This window comes from Ochlerotatus camptorhynchus, unplaced genomic scaffold (genome assembly GCF_037179485.1).
Source record: "Ochlerotatus camptorhynchus isolate MF236.1 unplaced genomic scaffold, CSIRO-AGI_Acam_v1.1 ptg000102l, whole genome shotgun sequence".
Lineage (NCBI taxonomy): Eukaryota > Metazoa > Arthropoda > Insecta > Diptera > Culicidae > Ochlerotatus > Ochlerotatus camptorhynchus.
Window position 1 is genome coordinate 1,285,006 of NW_027040592.1, and position 13,421 is coordinate 1,298,426.

General features: G+C 42.9%; 1 protein-coding gene across 7 annotated transcripts in view; it reads left to right on the top strand.

The window, feature by feature from the left end:
• Window positions 1-13,421, top strand: part of shaker (Potassium voltage-gated channel protein Shaker) — a 621,792-nt gene that overhangs the window by 506,182 nt on the left and 102,189 nt on the right. For all 7 annotated transcript variants that reach the window (XM_065219307.1, XM_065219310.1, XM_065219308.1 and 4 more), the window contains one exon: window positions 5,274-5,397. In XM_065219307.1, the coding sequence (XP_065075379.1) occupies window positions 5,274-5,397 (124 nt within the window). The remainder of the gene's footprint in view (window positions 1-5,273; window positions 5,398-13,421) is intronic.

Here is a 13,421-nt window from a genome sequence, read left to right on the forward strand (position 1 = left end):
CGTCTGAGGCAAAGTTGTAGAGAAAAATAATGTTTTTCGGGGAAAAATATACAAAAAATGTTTTAAGTAATTTCAAGTAAAAACAAAGATAAGCTCCTAAATATTACAAAATGTCTATGCCGGATTTTTGAAAAAAAAATTGAAAAGAGCTCATGAAAAATACAAACTTTTCAAATTATGGATTCTTGAAAGTTGATAAAAATCGTAGAAACAGAACTTTTGGCAAATTTTTGAACTTTTTGTTAAAACGATTTCTTCATGTAATTTATACCCAGTGTGCCAAAAGCACAGTTGGGCACACCTGGGCACACTCATTGGTACTGTTTGGCATGATCATTCAACATGATCTTTGTAGTTACTGACAACAGTATCTTTGTTTCAAATCTCGCGCAACACTAGAAAAAGGCCCATCATTGTTGATCGATTCTCTTCATCGATTTTCTTTTTCGCGAATAACCCGACTGCAAATGAATGTCCCATTCAGTGTTTTGTTGCAGGCGCAATCTAACATCATCTTCTGTCGAACTGTGCTGCGAGCTTAGCGAGAAATTCGTTAATGTCTGTCCGATGCGCAAATCCTTATGCCTGTCCGAGAAGTAACTCATTCCGCGCAAGGACGACTAAAACCAGGGCAACCGCTAATGATCAACATCGTTGCATCCACATTCCGCAAAGTACCGGTTGTGATATGAATAAAATGCCGAAATTGCCTGTAGATTTTGTCGTGACCTGACCGAGTTTTGCAGCCTCGGCCATGTCTTTAAAAAGATCAGCGAGATGCTCATCCGTAAGAAAGGTACTCTTATAGGTATTAAATGGATCTGGCTAGTTTTAGCTGGCATTTATTTTACTATGGTTGAGGGATTGCGACTTTCGATCGTTCCGGTGGCACTGCGTGGGAAATTCCTTTCCCTGCACTTTCTTAATGCATCCACCTTTGTAGTAGCGGAAAACTTTCGTCATATTCTACAGTGTCACCGTTTTCCCATCAGGAACTTAATCTCTTCATTCCGATTTCTTCTCGTCCAGCTCGTACATGACCTTGACTACCTTAAACCGTGCAGACGGTGCATTGATCTCCGCAGACGGTTTTGATCCCCGGAAGTACTCTAGTGATTTCAATAGCAGCAGCTTGCCCCAGCTGCTGTGGATTTAAAATGTAATCAGATGCGTTACGATGGTTACGATACTGCTTTCGTCGAAGGATTTGACAAACATCTGTAGCGGTCGGAGGAACTCGATCCTCTTTTCAAAGAAATCCTACGGTCGTGCCGGTTTGTCTGGTATCAGTTTGTTCATCTAGAGTGCCTCTGGATCATCGTTTTGCTACTCGTTTTGGTTCGGATTCTACTGATTGCTGTGTTGTTCCTTCTCCTTAAAAATAAAACATTTGAACGGTCACATTAACCGGGTTGCCAAGAATTCTCATGTCAAAATTGGAACAACCGATTATCTGTCAAAGTCATAGAAAAAGTTATTTCAATCGAGCAGAAGACCTTCTTCTTTCCTTTATTTAACGTCGGTCTCTGTTCCGCAATCTAGTGCCAATCACCGACGGACATCGATTGCCATCCATTGACGGCAATCGAATGTGCAGAAAGGCAGCTTCCACACCTGCGTAGGATATCGCACCCAGTCAACACACATGAGCCGGGACGAACGGCTTTACTTCCCTTCCAAAGGAAGACGTGACCAGAGATTTTTATGCCTCAGAAAAATCCCACCGACCTCGGCTGGGATTGAACCCATTGGGGTGAGAAAGCAGTCACGCTTACCACTAAGCCACCGGCGCCGGCACGAGCAGAAGACCTGTCAAATTGATAAGATCAAGACCAACAATAGAAAAGGCCTCAACTCTATTTTGTAAACAGGCCTTGTAGGGCCATTTTGTCGAGAACCGAAGTCCGCCAACTCAAACCAAAAAAATGAACTGGGGCCGGATTGCGCATCTCGAAACGAATAACTTTTTCATACAAGCGTTCGTACAAAATGTCTTTCGTTTCGAGATGCGCAATGTGCTTCCTGGTAGGAGAAATTCTGTTCTACTCGATTGTGTTTTAGGATTGCGAATGTAGGTTTCGGATCACGAGAAAATGGCGTTACAAGGTTTGCTTACAAAATAGAGTTGAGGCCTTTTCAATTGTTGGTCTTGAGATGTCACCTCTTTACCCAATTCTGGATCAACAATAGAAAAGGGCCCATCAGCATTTGTAAACAAACCGTTCCAAAGCCCTTTACTCACAAAGCGAAGGCCACCCACACAAACCAACACCATCATCGGATAGGGGAAACTTCTACCTACACGATGATGGTGTTGGTTTGTGTGAGCGGCCTTCGTTTTGTGAGGAATGGGCTTTGGAACGGTTTGTTTACAAATGCTGATGGGCCCTTTTCTATTGTTGATCCAGAATTCTGTCTCTTTAAGTCAGATAACTTGTAAGGCCGAAGCGGAATGACAGCGAAAGCGGAACAGCAGCGCAAAAGCCCGATCTGAGTAGCCTACTTGCCGGATTGAAAACTAGTTCGAACCCAATCGACTTCGGTGAGGCATCTTGATGTCATTTGTAACCACTGTCAAACTTGCCGTTTCCTTTTCGCTCTCAGACACATTGCTTTTGGGCCTTGAGCAGTGCTGAGAATTGTCATTGTTAGAGTCGGTGTATAATGAGTCACGACAAGAGAAAAACAGTTGAACTCGCATCACGGTTTTCGAAAGATTCCCTTTCTTTTAACTTGGCAACAGAGGACTTCTGCATCAACTTCAAATGACTTCTAGCGAGGAAAAAAATTAACGGCTGTAGTAAATCATTATATCAGTGATTTTGTCGAATTATCTTAAAGAAAAATAGTAGAAATTGTCATTACTGATCATTACAAAACGTATCGCATGACAAATGTAATGCTCACTGCGTGTATATGATCATTTCTACGATTATATTTTATATTTAATTGCAATACGTTTCGTGGACCTTTCACAGCATCGTAATGCTTGTTTACTTTGCACGATAGGTAGCCGGTTTGACAGTTCAATAGGTAGACTTGGCTTCACTCTTGGCGTAACTCATTATACACCGACTCTAGTCATTGTCATTGACAGACTTTCGCACGATATTGACAAAATTGTTTTTCACATAGTCACTGATAGACTTGATCTTAAAAAAAAACACCTTTGTCAAAATCTCATTCATTTTTTCGTCAATGGCAAAGATTCACCTAGTAACAAAAAGTGTCATTTCGTGCATTCTGAGTCACATTATTGTTATCCAAGCAGTTCAGGACGTAGATGCTTGTTCACTTTAACGGCTCCATGTAATTGTTTTGGTCAAGTAATTTAATTTTGTTTCAAATGCAATAAAATCTGCACATCTTCGTCACTGACAGCATTGTCACTGACAGCATTGTCACTGACAATTGACATGGTTTGCCTTGACGATGACTGTTAGCTCATGTGAGTGACCAAAGCAGAATTTTGAATATCGCCGTATATTGTTGAGATTTTGCAGCACTGGCCTTGAGCACTCACCATGACAGGCCTGCTTGGCAACTCACAACAGATCACAAGCTTTTATTACAAATTTTTACGGGAATTTCTTTTGCTTTTGGAAAACGAATGGTGAAATAGACAGATCACAAAACACATATTTCAGTTTTGTACAGTGAACGGAAACGATATATTTTGGCATTGTAGAAACACCGCTTTTGGCACAATTCAAACCAGTGACCTTTTATCATCCAGAACTGATTTCGAACTCAAATTATAAGTACGTATTTAAAACCATTCCTGTGCCAACAGCAGATATCATTTTCAGTTGCAAACATCCATAATGCAACTTTGGATCAAAAATACACCCAACCAGCCAACCATCCGAGACTCCGAAATGAATTATGTAACAACCGTTCGGGAAAATTAAAATCAAAATAGTATAACTAATTCACCGCACGAAAGCTTGCAACTGCAAACGACGAGCTTGCTTTCCCCGCCGTCAACGGACAAACGATCTGCAACACCGATTCATCATCCCCCCCCCCCCCCCCCAGCAGTGGCATATTATAGGAGAAGTTTAAATTATCAACAACATTATTCAAATGCGCTTCATTCCTATTTTGCGCTGCTCTCGATTGTGTACGGCGAGAGACATTGTGGTGACATGCCGTAGCTCGGAAGGCGGGCCATTTGAATTTTGAATCCACTGCTCAACCGTAATCAACGACTGCCCTCGAACCCCACTTGGAAAATTTCAAAATAGATGCATTATTAAATCAATTTCCATTAAATCAAACACCGGCACGGCCCATTTGAAAATTTGAAAGTTTATTAATTTCCTTTCAATCGAAGCAATCGCACTTGTTTGCGGGGCGCAAATTGACAGGCCATTTGACAAGTGCAGTGCTGCCAAAACGCTGCGAACAACACGCATTGAAGTGCGATCGATAAAATAGAGCTCCACTACTGCAACGTTGCACGTGCACTTCGACTGCACGAGTGCATTGCAGTCGATTGCTGGCAATAACGATGCCTGATAATGATGATGTTCGAAAGAATTTCACCACCAATTGTGGTTATAGTTTTTTATTATTTTATTTATATCTAGAGCGATTGTTGCCAACCCACGGTAATAACAAACCATAAAAATACGAACCACACCCCGCTCGTGATTCACTCACACACCCATCCCGTCTTTCCCCCATCATCATCATTATAACAAAACATAATGCAACGCGATGAAACCGCACGATAGCATAATACGATAGGTATCACACTTTGTGCATGTTAGTGTATATATATCCAATCCATTGTTTGGCGAAAGGTACACTACAAGCAGCAATAAGGGAGCGTGTGAAAGTTGAACACGAATCAACAAATAATGCAAAATATTGAAACAAATTTGGCACCGATGAATCAAATTAATTAAGGGGATGATTTGAAATCGCACCCCTCGCCTCGCAGTTGGCCATGGAGCAAACTTGACAGAAGGCCAAGGTTGGTAAACGAAAAGGTCGCACGTGCACAGGCTTACTGCGATTAGTCAAGATTCTCATTAGAACCGACGCACCTCGGAAACGAGCTCCTATCGCTAGACACAATAGTTAACAAGCAATAAACCGATACGCAAAAAAAAATAATACAAAGAAGACCATCATCAATCCCTGACGGCGACGGCGACGGCCTCCGAGGATGATGTTGATGATGGTAGAAAATGGAAAAACCTCCACAAGAGTGCACTAATATTCTTTCTTTTCTCTGTGTCCCGTTTTTTCTCTATTCCTTACAGGTCTCTACCCAAGTTGAGCAGTCAGGATGAAGAAGGGGGGGCGGCGCACGGTTTTGGGGGAGGCCATACTCATTTTGAACCAATACCGCACGATCACGACTTCTGCGAGAGAGTTGTTATAAACGTAAGTATAGAGATTGATATTGGAAAATCCATCCCTTACTCTTTCCTTATCCTCCCCTTTCGTCCCATTTTCCCGATGATGCCTTTTTGTTCTTAAACTTTGCCCTTTATCTGGAGTATCCATTCGGTAAGGCGCGGTTGGTACACTTGACAGCATTGTTGATGCAATATTGTTTCGATGGAGAGTGAACAGTTGAAGCAAAAAGCTCCAATTAACCATGGGTGCCAGAGCCGCCCTTGACCTTTGTTTCCTGAATTTCCACAGAAAATTGCTTAAATTTGAAACGAAAGTTCCTCAATCACAAACTGAAGGTTTTTTGAAGTTACCTATAATAGCACCACATCATATCTAATGATATGCTGATAGTTTCCCACACTTGCACTAGATGTTCTGATAAAGTTGATGGTGAGTTCCAATAGAAACTCCGGCAAAAGTGCTCACATCGATAGATGAATTCTCATGTGATTTGAGCAGAGATCGAATTCTCGCTCAGCTGCGATGCATCACTCAAGGTGCTTTTCGCAGCGCTGAGAATCGCTCTCTCAAAATCGGTTTATCATCTCCCATAGGGCGACCTAAAAAAAATCGATTGGGTGTTGCTGGAGTCCGAGCAGGAGTGCAGCAAATGAGCGTTTAAGCTCAATGTGATGTAAACAGGTGAGTCGATATGAATGTATCGGCTCTTTTGATCGCCTGCTGTTTAAATGTATGGCAGAGTTTAACCACCGACGAACCGATATGCCACTGGAGCATTTCGTTTGTTCGCAATTCGATTTGTCAAATGAGCGATTCTATCTGACAAACGGGCGATCAGATCTGTCAAACAAGGTGAGACGCAAATATACACAGCAAGCTAATAACAAGCTAATATACATTTTACGTGTGTGCGTATCCTTGCTCACGATATGACGCGATCGGATGAGTAGATGGCGGTAGTGTTAAACGTATTTTAAATATGGCTTACCTTACCTTACCAATCAGGCTAAGGCCTTGTTGTCCTCTGCTGTTGTTGTCGTCTCCACTCTACTCGATCCATGGCCAGAGTTCGCCAGCCTCGTAGTCTGCGAACGGCCCGCAGGTCACCTTCTACTTGGTCGATCCACCTTGCCCGCTGCGCGCCTCTTCTTCTTGTTCCTGTTGGGTCGCTTTCGAGAACCATTTTCACTGGGTAGCCGTGCGGTATTCTTACGACGTGCCCAGCCCACCGTAGTCGCCCAATTTTTGCAATGTGGACGATGGATGGTTCTCCCAGCAGCTGATGCAATTCGTGGTTCATCTCTCATCTCACTCCACCGTAGATGGTACGCAACACCTTCCGTTCGAAAACACCAAGGGCGCGTTGGTCCTCCACGAGCATAGTCCAGGTCTCGTGGCCGTAGAGGACCACCGGTCTAATCAGCGTCTTGTAGACGTGCGACGGCGAATTTTATTCGACCGGAGCGTCCTCCGGAGTCCAAAGTAGGCACGCCATAATGCGTTTTTGAATATCTCTGCTGGTATCATCGGCGGTCACCAGTGAGTCTAAATACACGAACTCATCGACCACCTCGATTGCGTCACCGTCAATCTGAACTCGGGGTGAGAGGCTAACATTGTCTTCCCTAGAACCTCTTCTTTTCATGTATTTTGTCTTTGATGCGATGATGGCAAGTCCAATCCACCTAGCTTCAGCCTTCAGTCTGATGTACGTTTCCGCCATCATCTCAAAGTTCCGTGCCATAATGTCAATGTCATCGGCGAAGCCAAGGAGCTGGATGGACTTCCTGAATATCGTGCCACTCGTGTCTATCCCAGCTCTTCTGATCACACCTTCCAACGCGATGTTGAACAGCAGACACGAAAGTCCATCACCTTGCCGTAACCCCCTTCGAGATTCACTCGAGAGTGTCCCTGATACTTGAACAACGCCGCCTTGACCAATCGCGTCAGTTTATCCGGAAATCCGTACTCGTGGATAATCTGCCATAGCTGATCTCGATCGATTGTGTCGTATGCGGATTTGAAATCGATGAACAAATGATGTGTGGGCACGTTGTATTCGCGGCACTTCTGCAGAACTGCCGAATCGCGAAAATTTGGTCCGTGGTAACGCGGGCACCCATGAATCCCGCCTGGTATTGCCCCACGAACTCTCTTGCAAATGATGACAGGCGGCGGCATAGAATTTGGGAGAGTACCTTGTAAGCGGCGCTCAGCAGTGTGATCGCGCGGTAGTTGCAGCAATTCTACTTGTGTCGCCCTTTTTGTAGGTTGGGCATACGACACCTTCCATCCACTCCTCCGGTAATATCTCCTCCTTCCAAATCTTGGCAATTACCCAGTGCAGCGCTCTAGCCAGTGCTTCACCACCGTATTTCAATAGCTCACTTGGTAGTTGATCTACACCAGTTGCTTTGTTGTTCTTCAGCCGACCGATCTCCTCCTCAACTTCTTGAAGATCAGGGGCCGGTAGCCTGTCGTCTTCTGCGCGTGCTCCAAGGTCTGTTGCCGTGCCACCTTCGTTTTCTGCTGCTTCACCGTTGAGGTGCTCGTCATAGTACTGCTTCCATCTCTCAATCACCTCACACTCGTTCGTGAGAAGGTTACCGTCCAAGTCCTTGCACATATCCGCTTGCGGCACGTAGCCTTTGCGCGAACTATCTAGCTTCTCGTAGAACTTCCGTATGTCGTTTACGCGGTACAGATTTTCCATCGCCTCGCGATCTCGGTCTTCCTGCTGACGCTTCAACCTTCGAAAAACCGAGTTTTGTCTGTTCCGCACTTGTCTGTAACGCTCCACATTCATTCTCGCCCGTGCTGCATTCTTGTCCTCTACTAACAGTTTGCATTCGCCGTCAAACCAGTCATTTCTTCGGTCCGGGATTGTAGTACCTAGTGCCGTTGCAGCAGTACTACCTATGCCGGAACGGATGTCCCTCCAGCCATCTTCAAGAGAAGCTGCGCCAAGCTGCTCTTCCGTGGGTAGGGCAACTTTCAGCTGCTGCGCGTAGTCCTGGGCAACTCCGGCGTCCCGTAATTGCTCAATGTTGGATCACGGTGTTCTACTTCGACGAGTGTTATGCACCGTCGAGAGTTTTGAGCGCATGCATACTGCAACTAGGTAGTGGTCCGAATCTATGTTCGCACTGTGGTACGTGCGGAGGTTGACAATGTGGGAGAAGAATTTCCCATCGATTAGAACGTGATCGATTTGGTTTTCTGTGTGTTGGTCAGGTGGTCTCCAGGTGGCTTTGTGGATATCCTTGCGGGGGAAAAAGGTACTTCGAACTACCATACCCCGAGAGGCTGCAAAGTTCAAGCATCGTTGGCCGTTGTCGTTCGATACGGCATGCAGGCTGCCTACCTGAGCGTTCATGTCGTCGTTGACGATTTTGACGTCCCGTTGCGAACAGCCATCGTACACCTGCTCCAGCTGCGCATAGAACACTTCTTTCTCGTCGTCGGGTCTCCCTTCGTGTGGACAGTGCACGTTGATGATGCTGTAGTTGAAGAAACGGCCCTTAATCCTCAACTTGCACATCCTCGCGTTGATCGGCTGCCAACCAATCACGCGTTGGCGCATCTTACCCAGCACTACAAAGCCGGCTCCCAGCTCTTTGGTGGTTCCACAGCTCTGGTAGAAAGTAGCCGCTCGATGCCCGCTTTTCCATACCTTTTGTCCCATCCAGCAATGTTCCTGCACTGCAACGACTTCGAAGTTGCGTGGTTGCAGTTCCATGTTCCGAGTTTCCAATCGTAGTCCTTATTTCGTCGCGTAGGTCTGTGCCGATTGTTCCGATCCGTATTTCTTTCTTCAGTATTTGCAACTTTGTTTTTTTTTCAGGGCGGCTTGTTGGGCCTGCCCCAACCCCCTGTCTCGCCGGGGGACCATCGTGCACAGCTCTGTTTAGAGTCCCACGCTGGCACTAGGACGGTGATCAGCCGCTCCTAACATGGAGAACTGACGCCGTTTTGAGCCGCACCTCCATGATGAACAGACGCTCAGGTTTGGTGAAGCATTTCCTCTATCACCGAACTATGGTTACCGCGCCAGTGTTCGCGTCGCACCTCTTCACTTTGCTATTACCGAACTGGCAACATTGCCCAGGCTACGCCATCCAGCTGTGTCCATGTTTCAACTGGTAGTCTTTTGTTATCATATGACTAGAGGAGGCGTGAAGTAGGAACTTGTGAGGACCAGGGCTAGGTATTCCGCTCCTTCCAGGCTGTCAACTCACCATTTTGTAGCCCTGAGCCAATTTCCATGATTTGCAAAACTCAATGATGCATTGGTCGTAGTCCTTTTGTTGATTTGCACCGAAACAGGCATCAATAACCTTCTGCAATGCATCGAGAACATTCACAAAGTGTTTCGAGGTTGAGTCACCAGTATCCAACAAGGCTCGCTTCGTCAGCAGACTGCGGCAGTGCCTCCCAGTAAACCCGAACTGCGCATAACGTGTTGCGCTTGACGCTATGGTCCAAGCCTGTGCAAGATTGGAATCGTGCTCTGCAATCGCATTGTATATCGCATTAATCATACCCAGAAGAAGATGCAACGAGGGTGGCGGGCACACATCCAGTATTAAGGTTGCGTCATTTCCAGGCATAAGCGGTGTGTGTACGCAGTTGAAATGCTCTTTTGCGTTTAACTTGTTGCCTCCATTTGCAATCCACGATGCGCTGTTTTCCCTAACGGACCAGATTGTACGCAGCGTGCCAAACTTCTCCCCTAAAACTTTCTTGTTCACGGTACAGAACGCGCAAGGATACGTTAAACTATTGCTCATTACACCCGCTATTATATTAATGATCTTGAGATCACCTAGAACGAAAGATCAAAATGAAGAACTGTTTCAAGTACCGTAAGACGGGGTATCTTTGATAATGCGGGTAACTTTGATAGTATAATGTAAAGATTAAATTTACTAGCTGCGCTTTTTCTAAATAAGAAATATTGGTTCCATATTGTAGCTTAGGGTATTTTCGTTGATATCGTATATAGTTTTTATATAGTATGTGTTACGTATTTTACAAACATATTAAAAAAAACCATTTTCATATTTTTAGCCTGTTTGAAAAAGGACTCAAACCATCATTTATCAAATGTATTTCCGTTATAGCCATCACAAATTCAATGTTGTATTCTTATTCCCTATGATGTTTTCTGATTATATACACAGCAAAAAAATAATTTTGATATCACGTCAAAGTGGATGCACTACAATCATGTCGAAAATATGGTGTAATAATACTTGCTAAAAAGGACAAAATTATCATTAATACAATGCATGAACTGACATTACGCTGCTTTTACTGCATTTGTTTATTTATGTGGTCATAAAAATTACATGAAATTTTCGACATGATTGTAGTGCATCCACTTTGATGTGATATCAAAATTATTTTTTTGCTGTGTACTCATTCAAAGTTTCATATTGAAAGAACTGAAAAGTTTGAGTTTCACGATTTTTTTTTCTATGCACAGCAAAAAAAATGTAATATTGATCAACATAATTCAAGCTGATGTATGAAATAATGATGTAATAGCAAAACACAGGTACAATATTACATCAATGGATGTAATTTTGTTCGCAAAATCGATGTACATCTTACAATGTGATATTACACAACCGATGGATTGACCTGGTTGCAGCAGTTTTGATGTAATATTCAACAACTTTTTTTGCTGTGTATTCATCGAGCATTATCAAAGTAACCCCAAATCAAAATACTGATGTTCGGTCACACAACTTAAAAAATAGTGAAAATGCTTTAATTTCCGTTAAACAAATAACTAACGAATTAACTCCTGGATCCTCAGTACTTGTTTTAAAAATTAATTGCTGCAAAATATATTTAGAATATACTTTAAAAAATTATCAATGTTACCTCGTTTTACGGTATATAAGTCTACCTGTGTACCTGTGACAACAATATCGAGTAATCCAAGTTCCAACTTTGACCATATTTTGGCAACGTTCTCATAATTTTCCTGTACATCTACTACTAATGCGGGAATGAAGCAGTGTTTGACTCCAGAATCCTTATGAACCGACTATTCCGAACCTTCCAGTTTATCCACAATGTTTAGGATAAACTTCAGTGACCCTTGACCACCATCAATTCCTACTAGCATGCGAGCATCCAGTATATTTCGGCGACCAATGACATACTCAATCAAACCTTGGGTGCTTCGGCAATAAACCAAATATTGCCACTCGTTGCTCAACATCGAAAAAATCGTCAAGTTCATGAGCAGAACTAATCAGAACGTTGTACAGCCCAGGTTGTATAAAAAACCGCTTTGGTTTTTCGGAGAGATTTGGTTGTCTAAAAAGTAAATTAAAACAGACTAAAAGCAACAAAAACATACATTTTTAGTGTTTAAATCCAGCTGATTTTTGATTTTCAGCATTTGCTCGTGTGATAGATGTCCTTTTTTTCCGATGACCTTACCGTACTGTTCAAGATCTTGGCTCTGGTTACTCTACCCCCTGCATTCTTCAAATTCGCGTCGTTTTCACGCAGATATCTGGAAAGGAGTTTATCAGCATCGCTACCAACTATGCGGGCTAGATTGTTAAGCTTTGTTTCCTTGCAGCAACTGTGGGATTTCCCCTTTTGGATCTCTGTCAAGCATTTGAAGCAAACCTTTACCGCCTTTTGTTTTTCGTGAGGTGAGGATTTGGGTTTTGCGTGAGATGAATTTTTCAATTGTTTTTCCGGTTTACTTAAAGAATTTGACCGGGCGACTTCAAACAGTTTACAACAATGTTCACTGACATTAGATCCACCCTTAGCTGATTTTTTCTTGTATTTAGTGAAACATCCTTATTGTCATCATGAACATGTAGTGTTCGGTGTGCCAACCCTGATTTGAAAAATTGAACAAGGTTATACGATCTATTATATTGGAATGTCTATTGTGAATAACCTTTCGATCGTCGATAAACAGCCATATAACACCTTGCGCATAAAACTTTCCGATACATTTGATCTGACTCACTATATAACGGCAAAAACTGTCGGACAATTGTTTGCTTCCATTTGTCGCGTATTTTCCATGGCGATTGGGCCTTTTGGAAACACTAAGCACAAATTAAATGGCAGCCCTAAGAATGCACCTTTAGAATTGATAAAATATTGGAAAACGTTCCATAAAAAACGTCCAAATGATCCATAAAACATTGCAGAAAATCCCTAAAAAAGTGTGGATAATCCATAAAAAATATCAATATTATCAATACTTTATGTAAAATTTAGCAATACAATTGTAAAAATGTACCGCTAATTTTCTATAGAATGAGCATTGAAATTGTAAGAATTACCCATAAACATATTGCAATTGATCCATAAAACATTCAGCAATGAACCTTAAACTAAAGAAAGTGATCCAATAAAAAAATCAAGTTTACGCACTTAAAAATATAGGCATGATCCATAAATAAGACGTATATTATTCATGTTTAGGATATTTTTTTTTTTTTTTTTTTGATCCATAAACCTTGAAAATTGCTTAACAAGATTATAAAGGGTGATACGGTCAAAATTTGGTCAAAGGAAAACGCGTGTAAATCGGTGAAATCGTTTATTTAAAAAATCAAATTAAATTTCTTTTTCAAGTTCAATTAGTATAAAATTCAGGAAAAATATTCAGTTAGGCTTCCGCTTTTCCAAATCCGAATTGCCTGGCCTTACGCTTGACCCCTGCCATCAGATTTTGTACAGCCACCTTGTCCACCTTCTTCGCCGCAGAAAGCCAGTTTGCCTTGAACTGCTGCTCGCCCTTAGCAGTTTTTTTGGTCTTCTTTAGGTTCCGCTTGACAATAGCCCAGTATTTCTCAATTGGGCGGAGCTCTGGCGTGTTGGGAGGGTTCTTGTCCTTGGAAACCACCTGCACGTTGTTGGCGGCGTACCACTCCATGGCCTTTTTACCGTAATGGCAAGATGCCAAATCCGGCCAAAACAGTACGGAACAACCGTGTTTCTTCAGGAAAGGCAGCAGACGTTTATTCAAACACTCTTTCACGTAAATTTCTTGG